The 15,721-nt window shown below is 42.0% G+C and overlaps 1 protein-coding gene across 3 annotated transcripts; it reads left to right on the forward strand.

The window, feature by feature from the left end:
* Positions 1–278: 278 nt before the first annotated feature.
* atp6v0a1a (ATPase H+ transporting V0 subunit a1a) lies at positions 279–15,100 on the forward strand. 3 transcript variants are annotated; one of them, XM_037089030.1, is made up of 22 exons: positions 279–425; positions 1,708–1,879; positions 2,457–2,535; positions 2,690–2,787; positions 2,878–3,006; positions 3,704–3,786; positions 4,309–4,435; positions 4,569–4,651; positions 4,746–4,839; positions 6,781–6,993; positions 8,181–8,331; positions 8,853–8,992; positions 9,145–9,311; positions 9,417–9,507; positions 9,658–9,776; positions 9,898–10,114; positions 10,219–10,326; positions 10,419–10,526; positions 11,080–11,124; positions 11,643–11,760; positions 11,890–12,061; positions 13,992–15,100. In XM_037089030.1, the coding sequence occupies exons 2-22, from the start codon at positions 1,763–1,765 to the stop codon at positions 14,083–14,085; spliced, it is 2,553 nt and encodes an 850-aa protein (XP_036944925.1). In that variant the 5' UTR covers positions 279–425; positions 1,708–1,762; the 3' UTR covers positions 14,086–15,100. The 3 variants fall into 3 exon arrangements, with proteins under 3 accessions (XP_036944925.1, XP_036944926.1, XP_036944927.1); XM_037089031.1 differs by having other exon boundaries at positions 11,107–11,124; XM_037089032.1 differs by lacking the exon at positions 11,080–11,124.
* Positions 15,101–15,721: the final 621 nt, after the last annotated feature.

Raw genomic sequence — 15,721 nt, forward strand, 5'->3', positions numbered from 1 at the left:
TGTAATTACACACAGTGACCACCGGAGGGCAGTGTTATGCGTGCTGTGTTTAAAAACGCAGTCAAATTGCAGCCACAGTGTTTCTCTCTGTCTCTCTCTCCTCTTTCCATTTGTTACAGCCATACTTAAATAAATAAATAAATAAATAAATAAATAAATAAAAAGAAGGAGAAGAAAAAGGGCGACAGAGGGTAGAAAATGCATTTATGGTTGCATATGAGTTAGGATCAGTTACACGACCGTCCAGAAGGGGGCGGTAATGCAACGTCAAGGGCGCTAACTGCCGTACAGCTCTCACAGCTGACGAAGAAGAGGAGGAGCCTTCTGCTTTAAACAAACCAGCCACCGACCAACCCATAACAAACAGCAAAGAGGAAACTGAGGAGCAAAGCTGAGGGGAGACAAACACGATCTCCAAGTTAACAGTAAGGGCTGTCACCGAGTTCAGAACTATTACTCAGTTACACGGTAGTTGACACGATGAACGGTTGAAAGTTACTTAGCGTAATGTATTTGTTGCACGAGAGGTTAAGGCAAATCGGACAACAGGTGCGCTTGGTTAGCGTTAACGCTAGCTCTCTTGTTAGCACTACACTCTTTAAATGTCAAACCGAGCTCTGTTAGCTGTCATCTAAATGAGTTAACTAACGTCCTACTGTCAGAAAAAATATTACAGTTAATATTCTTTTGTACAACGTTGTCTTTGTCGTTATATTGTAAGTAGACTTTAACAAACGCTTGCTAATCTTACTAGCACCCGTCAGCTGACGTTACAGTAAATATCTCATCGCTCATATTAGCTGATTAGCTAACCGAATTAGCTCACTGTATTGCTTTGCTAACGTTACGTTATTGTATCGCGGTGATGGTTTTGGTGGATCGGTGTCCAAGTTGCTCTGACAGCGACGTATTAATGTCGTCTGTCAGTAGCCATTAGCTGGTTGACATCAGCTTTGACAGGTGGAGCTGCGGTTGTCAGGGAGCGTCGCTAAACAAGTTAATGTCGCTGCCTGGTGCGTTAATGGATGTGCTAAATGAGAAATGTGTAATCGATGTAGTTTTTTTCCCCCCCAAGTTTCGCGGTGTTTAATCTGATTTGCTGTGTTCCATCGATTCATTTGTACTTCCCGTTGATAAAGTGGGTGTATCGAGGCTCACAAGAGCTGCAGGTCACATGCTACCTTGTAATCCACAGATAAGCCCTGTGTGGTCGGTTCACAGTAGGAGGTTATTCTGCTGGGCTGCGAGATATTCTGAGGAAATCTCAACCTTTAATATCAAATTGTAAACATTACAGATGCTGCAGACTGCCAACAGTCATGACTTACCTGTGCATTGCATCTATTATAGAAACTATTACCACCTAAAGGCCCATATATTGACATGGTAAAGAGAAAACTCACCGTAACTGCATTCCTGCACTGATCATGAGATCAACATGGGAGCAAGCTGAGATATTTTTTTCTCCTCTCATGTCCTGTCACATGCCAGCTTCTCACACTTGTGCTAAACTACCACACAAGTGTTACAGGCCTCCCTCATTAGTGATCTTGACACTAATGTGAAATGCAGAGGCAAGTGTTGAATGTCGGACTTCTCACATCTGTTATGTGTTGCAAGAGTTTGACTCCGGGTGATTTTTTTCCCCCTTAAACTGAAGATCAAGTTTGCTTGTGTTTGTCATTAACTGACTTTATCAACGTTCAGTCTCTATAGGTTCTGGTTGATTTACGGCAGCTGAGCGCTCGCATCCTTCGGCAACATGGGGGAACTCTTCAGAAGTGAAGAGATGACGCTGGCTCAGCTCTTCCTCCAGTCGGAAGCTGCCTACTGCTGCGTCAGTGAACTGGGAGAGATCGGGATGGTGCAGTTTCGTGATGTAAGTCCACTGTCACTCTGCCGTCCTCTGAGTCATGATTGCTCTATGTGTATTACCAACAAATGGCCCACTGAAACTTGGTAAACTCTTAAACTAGTACCCAGCATCACATCAGTCACATTGCTGAGAAAGTGCATGCCTTCTGCATCGTGTTCATCATGTGCTCCCAGCTGACCCCTCATTCCACGCATGAGAAAACCCATTCCTGTCAATCCCTGAGGGAAGCTTTGTGCTTGAATATAGGATGGGCTGTATCCTGGTCATTCCATCAAATTACACTCTGACTCCCTCCACTACTTAAAAGTAACTGATATTCTCAAATGATTAAACAACAAAATGTCATTTTTACACTTCATGAAAAGAGTTTATTGATAGACTTTGAAAGGATCTTTTTAAATGTGAGGGGAGTTGGTGGATTGCTATACAGAACTTGGCCATGTCATTTAATTATTGAAATGTAAATGTAAGAATGCAAATGATGCACATTTTTTATTTTAAATGTATAAAGACATGTCTTTGAACACGACAGTCTGTTCTGCTGCTTGATCCTCACTTACGCTCCTGTTTTTTTCCTCAGCTAAATCCTGATGTGAATGTCTTCCAACGGAAGTTTGTCAATGAAGTACGACGTTGTGAGGAGATGGATCGCAAACTGAGTGAGTGTAGATATTCTGTGCCAGAACTTCCTTGAATGGAAGTTGATGATGTTGCCTCTCATTATTATATTATCTTTAGCCTTTAAATGACCCTACAAACAGAGACAGAGCCCTTAGTACTCACCAGGAGAATGTATTGTTACCTATCTTGCAGGATTTGTGGAAAAAGAAATAAAGAAGGCCAACATCCCAATAGTTGACACAGGAGAGAACCCAGAAGTCCCCTTCCCAAGAGACATGATCGACCTGGAGGTGACTGCTCTCTCTTTTTTGTAAAGATAAACCGCGAGCTCTGTCGTCTGCTGCGGTCCTTTGCTGAGCCTTTTGTACGTCTCCCCACAGGCCACGTTTGAGAAGCTTGAGAATGAGCTGAAGGAAATAAACACCAACCAAGAGGCCCTAAAGAAGAACTTCCTGGAACTGACTGAGCTCAAACACATCCTGCGTCGGACACAGCAGTTTTTTGACGAGGTCAGCTGGACTGTGCACACTGTTTACTGCATTGTGGTGGCCTGAAAGAGAAGTGGGAGTTTTGCTTTATAGCTGGCTACTGCCGTGGTTTTATAATTTGAGAACATATAAACTAGTTCATATGCACTAGTAGGTTATAGTCAAACCAAATCTTATCTAATGCAGATTCTGTTGATAAGCTGCCTGCACTGATCTCTCACACACACACACACACACACACACACTTACAAAGAAGCACTTACTTCTGCTCGATTTGGCAAGAAGTGTTTAACTCGTGATGGTTTATAGATGCTCACATGGCCTTGGCCCTTTCACACCAACTATTCATGTTAATATCCTGTAATTCCACTGCTGCATAATACTTCACACAGAATTTATTCTGTGGACACTTTTAATTTGCGGGAGCAAAGAACTTTGCGAAACATCATTTCCATTTAATTGCCATCACTAAAAAGTTTACAAGTTGTTAGAATGAAATGAGGTGAATGATTTAGCCAAACCTGAGGCTGTTCAATCATTAACAGGCTGTTGTATCTTTCTCCTGTCCACTTCTCAGCAGTCATGTAAATGAAATGAAATGAATTTCTGAGATGTTTGTAACAGCAGTGTTCACAAGTATGTTCATACAGTGTGTTAATGCAGTCCCAGTAATGATTATGTGCCACTGTAGCTGATGTGTGACCTGACTCTCATGCAGATGGAGGATCCCAGTTTACTGGAGGAGTCATCGACCCTCATGGACCCCAATGAGCCCAACCGAGGGGCTCCTCTCAGACTGGGGTGAGTCTGCGTTTGTGGTCGTCCCTGATTCAGACGGATTAAGCTTTCTTGGAGATTTCCGTTCTGTGCACCTCAGCCATCTGTTTCTGACACCAGAGTGTTACAACCAGCCAGTCACCTCCCACACACCAGCTTAGTCAGGCAACAAAGTTCACCTGAAGCAACAAATGTTGTTCCTGTTAGTGGAGGCATTACAGCAAATGTTGGCACCGCGATCAGCTTCTTAAGAAATAATCACAAACAGAAAATGCACGGCCAATCTGTCCTATATCGTGACGATGGACATTTGAAATACATTTTTTACAGAGGTTAAGCAAAAACTCAGGTTGCTTAGCATCTATGGCGGAGGATCTACTACCAATATAGATGAAGGGCTCATACAAAGAAACACATTGCCAATACATCCCACACTGCTCTTGTAAAGTTTCTTTGACTTATTGGCCAAAGCTTTAACTGTATTTCTTATAAAAGTTTTATCCATTTAACCAACAACAGTGGTGACGGAGTGTTTCCATGTCATAGATTTGTGGCTGGAGTCATTGGCAGGGAACGTATTCCCACATTTGAGAGGATGCTGTGGAGAGTTTGCAGAGGAAATGTGTTCCTGAGGCAGGCTGACATTGAAGATCCTCTGGAGGACCCAACCTCGGTTAGCACTATTTGATGAATAAAAGTCATGTTCAGCAGTCTTTGAAAATCTGATTTTTCTTGAAGTTTTACAGTAAATTGAGTAGAGAACTGAAGTGTCTGTTTTCAGTCCTGACTGTCTTATGTTTCAACAGGGTGACCAGGTCCACAAGTCTGTCTTCATCATCTTCTTCCAGGGAGACCAGCTGAAGAATCGTGTCAAGAAGATCTGCGAGGGGTCAGTGACTTTAGTGACTGTACATCATTTGTACAATTTTATGAAATGTTCTTGTCCAACAGATCTTCATCTGTGCTTCTACATCCGTCTTCAGGTTCAGAGCAACTTTGTACCCATGTCCAGAAACGCCTCAGGAGAGGAAAGAGATGCTGGCAGGGGTGAATGCACGGATTGAAGACCTGCAAATGGTAAATACACTTGAAGAGGAAACGCTTACGCATTGACAACTCGTCAACATTGAGTGGTTCAAAGATGCCCTTGAACTGTTTAGTTCTCTTTTCTTTTTCGATTATTTCTGCTTTGTCAGGAAGAAATCTAACGGAAAGTGACGGTAGAGGAAATTTCATAAGGCATGAGGACAACATCTGCTCTTTTACAGTTATTCTCAGCTTCCTGTCTCATCTCAAAGCCGGATATTTTATGAGCAATTGATTGATGCATGTTGCAAAAATGACAGCTCATTGGAAACAGCCGTGTGCTTCACTGGCCACTGATATGAATCATAGATGGTGACTGAGGGTGAGATGAATACTTCAAGGATGTTTCAGATGGTAGTTAGTAATCATAACCCTTCTGTAAGGGACAACAACAGCAGGAGACTCCTGGAGTCTGTCTTTTTGACAGACACTTTGTACTGCAAATTTGCTAACTGCAAGTTAAAACCTTTTGTCAACAGAAGCTTTCCATAGGAACAACACTGCTGTTATTGTCCCCACAGTGTTGACTTTGTCCCAGGTGAATTGTTGAAGCGCGAGGTAGAGCCCTGGGGAATCCCTCCCACTGTCCTCTAATTATTACCTCCACCAAGAAGGTTATGTTTTCTCCTGTGTCTGTTCTTAAGTAGGTTGGTTTGTCAGCAGGATTTACACAAAAGCTACGAAATAGATTTCCATGAAATTTGGATGGAGGATGGGACTCAGATAGACCCATTAACTCCTGGTGTAGATCTGGATGAAGGGACCAATCCAGGATTATATTTTTTCTCAGTGACTTTAACGTTGTGAGTTGGGTGTCTACGTTGTTGTGTATTTATCAGGGAATAATGAACATTTACAGACTAAACAATTAATTAGCAGTTTAGTGGATTATAAAAATAATGTGATCATATGAGGATATGTCTGCCTATATGGCCGTATTACATCATGTCACACAGTCTCACATATCACGGAAATCACATTTGTTCAAGAGTCTTGCACTCAGATATTATGGGCTCATTGACAGCTGCAGCCACAGAAACGGCTGGCACGAGACAGATACTTGATATTTGACATGTGTCCTGTTTGACAAATCAGTTGGTATCCTCTCATGGCCTTACATACGGGAATGAGGATCTCGGTGTTTGTGGATGCAGTGTTATGCTTGTCGCTACGTGGGCACGAGAGTTAAATGACAGAACGGCATGGATGCGGATGAATGGCCGGCTATTTGGACATCATTCAGCTGTGTGCGGGCCATTAAGCCTCTGGACACCATGCAAGACTATGCCTGTAGGCAGACAGCACAGAGCTTAAATGTCCTGCTATTTGCTGATCATGAGACTCGACTTTAAATGTGAGTCATACAGCGGCATACCTGAGAATATCCTATATCTCCACCGGGTAAATCTAAAGGCTTTACACAGCCCGTTTCTACTCAGCATATGACTCAACTGATCAGGCCTTTTAAATGTAGATTATTTTATAATTTGTCACTGCTGTTTAGTTTTCTTGTTATTCTAGCATTTTCAATAGCATTTTGATTAATGTGTGTACACTGGACATTGTAAGAAGAAGTTTGTCATTTCTAATCAAGAGAGAAATGACTTACCCTCCCTAAGATCTGCTTGTACTTCCCAAAAAAAACACAGGGTGAACCAAAATGGCAGGACTAGGTGTTGGCTCCCACAGCAGATATTTCTGGCTCCAGGGCTGTAGAGATTAGGTTACATAATGTCTGCTAGACATTTTTTTTTTTTTAGAACCTGAAAAGCCTAAATGAGCTTCAAAATCTCTCTTTGACAAGTGTCCTGGCCAAGATGACACAAAACCAGAATCAAACAGATATGCGAGTATAAAATCATGAATAACACTTCTAGTAAAGTCATGTAAAAGATTTCACTTTGACCGCTTTACTCTTGTCTGCCCCCAAAGGTGCTAAACCAGACTGAGGATCACAGGCAGAGGGTCCTGCAGGCTGCAGCCAAGACAGTCAGAGTGTGGTTCATCAAGGTGAGGAAGATGAAGGCCATCTACCACACCCTCAACCTCTGCAACATTGACGTCACTCAGAAGTGTCTGATCGCTGAGGTGTGGTGTCCCGTCTCCGACCTGGACTCCATCCAGTTCGCCCTGCGCAGAGGGACGGTGAGTAACGGAGCACCAGGTAGTCTATGTTTATAGAAAATATGCACTATTTTAGTATGTCCAGTTCATGTTTTATCAACACAATCACACAAGGTGCCATTTTTCTTCTCAGAAAGTAGACTCTGGTTCAAGTTTAAGGTTGTGTATTGAATGTAGCAGAACCAGTTTGAAACCACTGTTGATGTGGAAAAAGTATTAAAAGGGATTTTGTGGCGCCAGAGGGCGTTGTCTGTTATGCTACTTCTTATCTTTGCTTCATGGTTGCTCCTTGAGAGCAACATTAGCCAAACCTAGAATAACACACTTGAATCTCCAACTGAACTGTCAGCAATCAAGTTGCATTGTGGGTAATAGAGAGACCAGGTTTGGAAAAGAAGGTAGAATGCCTGGAATAAAACAACGTTCTCTGTAACAAACGCCATTTTTCAGGTTGATTGTGACGGTGTTGTGTGAGTGCAATGATAATTTTCATTATCAATTTATCTGCTAGTTACTACAAATGTTCCTTCAAAAATGGCTTACACAATTAATGCATTAGAAATAGAAAGCAGCAAATTGTTCTTGCGATTGACTAATCGTTGCATCTCCACTTGTACACAGCAACAGAGACCTCAGCCTGTAATACATGAAACTGTCTCTACCATCAATTTGTCTCTCGGCTGTTTTTATTCTGCGTATCTGGAAACATGAGGCTGTGGTGTACTGTATCAAGATCTTATCTGTACCACTACTTCTACAGTGTTGTCCTGGCAGGCTTGGTGAACTCAGATAAATGAATTTAATACGTTTATTAAATCAGATTTTAAGGGGCGGCTGTAGCTCAGTGGGTAGAGCAGGTCGACTAGTAATCGAAAGGTTGCTAGTTCAAATCCCGGCTCAGGGCAAGGCTGAGCTGCATGTCGAAGTGTCTTTGAGCAAGATACTGAACCCCACATTGCTCATCAGTGAGGGCCCTGCGATGAGCTGGCGACTTGTCCAGGGAGTACCCTGCCCTCGCCCTGAGACAAGGCTGGGATTGGCTCCAGCAGCAACACCCCGTGACCCCATGGAAAGGGATAAGCGGTTACGGATAATGACATGACAAATCAGATTTTAAAGAAGACAGTGGTATCAGACCAGATTTCTTAAATGCTCTAATAGTTCATGTCTGTGAAAGTGTATTGTATCTTGTGTTGCCTGACATGTAGGAGAAGAGCGGCTCCACTGTGCCTTCCATCCTCAACAGGATGCAGACCAAACAGACCCCACCCACCTACAACAAGACCAACAAGTTCACCTCAGGCTTCCAAAACATTGTGGACGCGTATGGAATTGGCAGCTACCGGGAGATTAACCCAGGTATGCATGTGTGACACCTTTCTTAGTCAGACCATCAGTGTTACACTTTTTTTTTTTTTTTTTTTTTTTTTTTAAAGGTCCAGTGAGTTGGATTTAGTGGCATCTAGCAGTGTGGCAACCAACCAAAGTACCCTGCTTAAAACTAAAAACACACAACACAACAGGCCCTCTTCAGAGCCAGTGTTTGATTTGTTTGTTCTTCCTCATTCTAAGGTAACAAGTACAGTTCTTCTTAGTTTCAGGTGATTTATGTTAATGAAAACATGATTATGAATATCACGTTCCTTTTTTGCCGATAGATCCTCTAAATCCTTCTTGATCCTACACACTGGACCTTTTCTGTTTACCCAGCTGCCTGTAATATTAAATTACAGACACTTGTTGCCTACTCTGCATCATCACCCATTATCACCTTGTTGGAACACGCCGTGTATCGTGACATGTTTCACTCATATGTTGTTTCACCTGCCACGCCACCCTCCCCTCATGTGCTGCCTGCCTCCCCAACTCCTCGTCTCCAGCACCATACACCATCATCACCTTCCCCTTCCTGTTCGCGGTTATGTTTGGTGACCTGGGCCACGGGACGCTCATGACCTGCGCTGCCCTGTACCTTGTGTTGAGGGAGAGCAGGCTGATGGCCCAGAAGAACGACAATGAGGTATGGATCCCATCATGGCCATCTCATAAGCCCCTATCACTGTTCCCAGAGCTGTACAGGGTTTGGTGCTTTTGTCGATTTACGTTCATAATTGCAGAGATTTTTCATATTTGAGAACCGCAACTTATCTCTCATTGATTGTCTTGCGGCAGATGTTCAGCATGGTGTTTGCAGGACGTTACATCATCCTGCTGATGGGAATCTTCTCAATCTACACTGGGATCATTTACAACGACTGCTTCTCCAAGTCACTCAACTTGTTTGGCTCCGGCTGGAGCGTCAGGCCCATGTTTGATGCTCGAATAGGAGGCAACTGGACGTAAGTGTTATTGGCAATCACAGCCTGTCGTCTATAAAGCTATTGATCTCTTCAGGTGTGTTGTAATTAAAGTCACAAAACTGATTACCGTTCTCTTGTTTTTAGGTTTGCAACACTGCGAGACAATAAAGTCTTGCAGTTGGACCCAGCATTAGATGGAGTGTTCAAAGGGCCGTACCCCATCGGCATCGATCCGGTGAATTTATTTTTTTTAAAAAATTTTTTGTAATCTGTTTTCTCTTGATTTTTCAAGGTTGAAACATACTTTTAAAAATGTTTTAAAAATTATTGTGATATTCGTTTTGTCAGTATCACTCACACCGTCTTCGACCATTTTGTCCCTCAGATATGGAACATTGCCACCAACAAGCTGACGTTCCTGAACTCATTCAAGATGAAGATGTCTGTTATCCTGGGAGTCATTCACATGCTGTTCGGTGTCACTCTGAGTCTCTTCAACCACCTGTAAGATCTTCATCTCCATCATCATCATCATCATCATCATCATCATCATCATCATCATACTCGCCTTTCTTGATTTTTTTCCTCTTTGAGTGACAACGTGACTGTCTGCGCTTCTCTGCAGGTACTTCAAGAAGCCTCTGAATATCTACCTGGGATTCATCCCCGAGATTGTCTTCATGTCCAGTCTGTTTGGATACCTAGTCATTCTGGTCTTCTATAAGTGGCTCTCATACGATGCACGCACCTCCAAGGATGCTCCCAGCCTCCTCATCGCCTTTATCAACATGTTCCTCTTCAACTATAACGACCCCACAAACAAACCACTTTACAGAGGACAGGTTAGATAACCACCTCCAACCTTTTGTCCTGAAATGAATCCAGGCAACATAATTATCCTTCTATAATGTTTTTGTTTCTCTCTCTCTTTATCCTGAATATGTAGATGGGCATACAATCACTCCTGGTGGTGATCGCCTTGGCTTGTGTTCCCTGTATGCTAATAGTGAAAACTCTTGTTCTGCGGAGACAGTATTTGTGGAGGAAAAACCTGGTAAGATGAAGTAGACATACATTACTTATTGTACCAATCATTCATTATTCATCCCTTTTTAATTTTGTTGGTTTGCCCATCTTCTGTGACAGGGTACACAGAACTTTGGAGGGATCAGGGTGGGCAACGGGCCCACGGAGGATGAGGCTGAAATCATCCAGCATGACCAGCTCTCGCAGCACTCCGAGGAGGAGCCTGAGGTAAAAGAGAACCAGGAGAACTGGATCTACTTTTACCTTTGAATAATTCAGTCACTCAGCCACAGTTAGAAACAGAGAGCTCATCTCTCCATTTCCCTTGTGGGCTAATAAAAGCATTAAATATAGATGAAGGTCCGGTGGTTCAAAAAGGTTTAACAGGCTGTCACGTGAAGATTATAGTAAATGTTGTTGAGAGACTGAATTCAGATCTATTGCTCGTAAGATGCTTGTAAATATAAATAATCTATAAAAAGAATATCCCGGCTGGTTATTTTTACATCATGAAGAGCTTTATAACTACCAGGAAACAGATTGTGCTGAATTGTGTGAGTTGTTTTATGTTTTGTAAGACAAAGATATATTCCCCTGATTTGATCCTAAAATGCCCCGAATGGACTTGTGAGCAGAGTGTTGTCATCCTGTAATGTTGTTTTTGCCCTCTTTCCTTTTTTAAGAGTAACTGCTTCCTCTCCTTACTTTTCTTTTCACTGATGTCTTTCACTGTCTGTCTGTCTGAATTTATGTGTGTGTGTGTGTGTTGTCAATAACCAAGCGTTGCCTTTTGTCACCTGCTGTCAAGGCCCACGAGGAGGAAGAGGTAGGACAGGAGCTCACGCTGCACCTTCACCTGTCAACATATCCCATGCATGCTCTAGAATTTCTGTCCCTTCCTGCCCCTCGCTTTGTTGTCTATGTGTACTGTAAAACATTGCCTGCTGCTCTTAGCTGTGACTGTCTGTGTGTGTGCGTGTGTGTGTAAGTGGTAGTCGGTGTTTTCCAGGAGTCACTTGTTGAGACATGGGTTGCAGGGATTCCTCAAGCTGTGGGCGCCAGTAGGGCCGGTGTTTCCTTATAGTTGCGGCGTTGTGCATGAGGCATCAGTGGGGCAGTTAATTCTTTGGGTTCACAGGGTCCTAAGACGACGATGCCCCCTCTTCTAATTTATTGGTGTCTGCTGATCTCCAGTGGCAAAGGGCTTTCCTGTCAATGACCTGAGCACACACAGCTAACCCACCTTCCTCTGGTGTGGACCTCAGGACTGGTTGTAGAGGAGTTGTTTCTAGAGGTTCATGCTGACATGTGGTTACATTTTGATGCTATATTTCTGTCCAACAGTTTAACTTTGGGGATATGGCAGTGCATCAGGCGATCCACACCATCGAGTACTGCCTGGGCTGCATCTCCAACACTGCTTCCTACCTGCGGCTGTGGGCCCTCAGTCTGGCTCATGCACGTATGTCACACTTGTGTCATTGAGGCCCGCCTACAAATTACTACAGCAGCTTATTATGAGAAATACATATACACTCAAATGAAATGCAGGGCCTCTCAAATCTGTGTGCTTTCTTTGTCCTGTGCACAGAGCTGTCAGAGGTGCTGTGGTCCATGGTGATGCACATTGGCCTCTCCTCCAGAAGCTTGGGCGGCTTTATCCTTCTGGCCATAGTCTTTTACGCTTTCGCTGTTCTCACAGTTGCCATTCTTCTTATTATGGAAGGTCTGTCAGCCTTCTTGCATGCACTGCGACTGCACTGGTAAGTTGTGTAATTGTTTTGTATATTGCACTTGTTTCTTGGTATGTATGTTTTTATCAGTTGAGTATATTTAGTTTTTAATGGTTTGAAGGGGCTTTGATTCAACTATTTTTGAACCTGTGATTAGATCCAGCGTACAGTTTTGCACATCTCATCATCGTTCAGAAGGTTTACACATAGTAAGCACTAAAACTGAGCAAAACTAGGATCCTATACACTGGATTTACTATTTTCACTTGGGCCAAAGGACAGTATTGTTAACCACAGAGCTATAGCTCCATCTGCAGGCTAGTTTTTAACCAGACAGTCTCTCAGAAGACTATCCCAGGCTGTGTAGAAACAGAGATGAGAGGATACTCTTTCTGTTGGTAATTTTAGACAGTAGGTGACTATTTCAGCCTCATGTCTTTCAACTTAAAGAACCAGGACCAGCTTCTTTTGTACTAAAAAAGGTTAAATAATTATTTAAGCCACACACTAAGTGCCTTAAGGTATAAATTGAAGTATAAAACTTTTTTTAAAAATGGTATCAGAGTGAGGAATTAGTTTGTATTGAAGGCGCCCTAACATTTTTCCTCAGAGGGCTTAACTGAAACTTAATAATGGGCCAGGAACCAAAAGTAAAAATCTTTTGTATTGTATTGTAAAGATGCAAAATGATACTTGGATCCCAAGTTTCCTTAATTGATTGACTTCCAGCACAGTGTCACTCTGTCTGCCATGCTCATATTATTATTTTTTTTTTTTAATTTTTCATTTTAAATGTTCTTTCTTTAGTTACTTTAGTTACAATGTTGAGAATTCCCAACAAATTATGTAACGACACATTCACATCATCAGGGTGTGTCTGACCGTCAACAATGGTGTGTCCCACTTAGAAGTTCCCCCACTCTCTTTCCTGGCCTGTGGCCTTGAACATGTCTGGCAGCAGTTGGTGTGTAGACACAGTGGGTTTCTCCTGCATGTGTGGTCTGCAGAGCAGCCTGCGACTCCTCTGTTGTCCCCTCATTAATGTCTTTGTCTGGCCTTGCTGAATGTCATCCTAGCTTTTAATCCACTGGTACATTTCCAGGGCATGCCTGTGTTGCATCCTCGCTTCTCTATAATTACCCTTTACACAGGAATGCTGGGTGACTCAGCTTTCACTAAATGGCCCCCAGGGACTTTCAGGTGCAGTACATTCTATGCAGAGAAGCTTATATAAAACACCAATTAGGATATTTATTTTTAGTTTGTTTGCCAGAGTAGAGGTGGTATTATTCTGTCCAGAGGTTTTCTGTGCGATACCCCGTACTGCTTAACTATTGAATACTAAGTATATGTAGAAACATGACGGAATCCGTTACCTACAAAAGTAGTAAGATAATGTTTATAATTGCATGAAAAAATCTAAGGTTATCATTAGGTTTAAGATCAAATGTTGCCAGTGATTTGTGTGGTTAATTCAGTACAGATAGGACAGGAGATATCATGAAGTTTTAACACCCAAACACAATTTTTGGATTATTTCTTTGTTTTTGCAAGAAATTTGCAGGGAACATTAATAGTTTTAATACGACAATCCCCTCCTCGTCTGATTTGCTACAACCCGACAGACTATGGAATGGCAGGTATCTGTGTCTCCTCAGTTAAAAGGTCACCCAGCCGTCATATAGCATTGGCCTTTTTAAAAATAGAGCCTGATCATTTTCCAGAGGGGAAGAAGCTTAGGTGTCTGGCCCCAGGACCCGGGTCCAGGAGCTGGGATGTAGACATGAGCTGGTGTAGTTTGATTCAGACTGTGGAATGAAGAGCATGGGTCAACAGTCTCAACTGCCCTGCTCAGCGTTACCGAACCTGACAGCCAATCACCACTGTGTGCCCATGTTATTGTACGAGACGCTTCCTGGTCATTGTTTTTCTAATTGGATCTTTGTTTTATTTTGTACAGGGTGGAGTTTCAAAACAAGTTTTACTTAGGCCAGGGCTTCAAATTCCTCCCCTTCACCTTCGAAAGCATCCTGGACGGGAGGTTTGAGGAATGAGATCTGACCGCTTCTCCTCTTCTCTTAATGTCACCTGCATCTCTTGATAATCTGTGTGGTGTTGAATAGTGATTTTTGCGTGTGATGCAGTTTCCCGGGTGTCACCACATCTACAAGAGGGGACACTCCAAAAGATTATCTGTCCGACTGCCATGTGTTATAAACTACTCATCACTTTTTAGAATTGGTAACAAAATGTGAAACATCTGCTCAGAAATTACTATTCATTCATCCATTCATTCCTGTGAGAAAAAAAATAGAATAATTTGTAATCTGTGTTGTCTTAGTTTTTGTTGTTTCTGTGTTTTATTGAGTTAAATATTATTTATGCAAATTGTTCCTTTAAAAAACCTGCATTGTCTTCTATGTGGCAGTGTTGCACTACCAGTCATAAATAAGTTCTGTGATGTGCAGATGTCTTGACTGATTATGTGGACAGAAGTTTATCCAGGAAAAAGTGATTCCTGTTGGTCTTTTCCACATTGTTGTATCAAGATGATCTCTTTCTCTGCATTGGCATTGTTCTTCAGCAATGATCAACATCTTGTGCACCGAGCACCTCTTTGATTTCAGAAACGCCTACTTTGCCTCTATTACACTGTAAACTGACCTCACATACTGAGCTGTAAAGGGAATAAAATTAAACTAGCATCGAGATGTCAGTGGAGATAAAGTGAATGTTTAATCTCACGCTCTGACATTGCCATGGGGGCGTCCCTGTGTTCACTGACCTGTTCAGTAGAGCACACATTGAGCATGACGGGGAATCTGAAGGTGGAAGTTCTGTAACAACCCAACACTTAACTGGTTTAAACTGTTAGTCTTGCTGAAGTTTTTGTTCCTTATGCTGATTTCAGTTGTATGTTAAAGTTGAAAAAACAAAACAACATTGTTACAGAAGGGAGTAAGAACAGCATGCAGCAGACATATTCAAGTAGAGTTCATTCCTCAGATCATTTAACAACCACATTAATTGTGCATCTCTGTCTCAATAAATTGGAAAGAGCTGGATCAAGTTGTGTTTTTTGTTTTGTCTTTTCTCTTATGCCTTTTTACTTGCTTAATCTACAGCAGTGATTGAAGAAGTTTACAGAATCTTTACAATGCACAAGTATATCAACAAAACAAGTTATGTGGAATATGAAAAGTAAAATTGCTTATAATACTCATAAGAAAATCCTGTTTTTAGGACTCAATTATCTAACAAGTGGAATGGTTTAAATAAACAACACAATGACTCATATTTAATGAATTTGTTATATATTTCAGAGTGTATGTACACTCATAATCTGCTAAACAGTAACATAAGGTGTTCACTTTTGTGTCTTTTAATGTAAAGTATTCTTCTCTGAAGTGGTTGAACTTGAAGAAATGTGTTGCATTACTCAGCCAGTTGATCTGTAGGAGTGGCCTCAGATCTTATAAATAACATTGCAAAAATTATTTTAAATCAATTTTCAAAAAAAAAAAGTGTATTACAGTTAGACATCGTCAGTCCAGCAGATTTGGCTGTCAGTGTGCTGTAGCTCCTCTTGGTGGTGCTGTAGAGCCAGTTATGCTCTTGTAGTGGTCCTTGAGAAATGAGTGTTGTGTTTTTTGTTCCCTGTTATGATTTTGAGCACTTATAATCGCCTGT

The sequence above is a fragment of the Acanthopagrus latus genome, chromosome 23 (genome assembly GCF_904848185.1).
Source record: "Acanthopagrus latus isolate v.2019 chromosome 23, fAcaLat1.1, whole genome shotgun sequence".
NCBI classification, from domain to species: Eukaryota; Metazoa; Chordata; class Actinopteri; order Spariformes; family Sparidae; genus Acanthopagrus; species Acanthopagrus latus.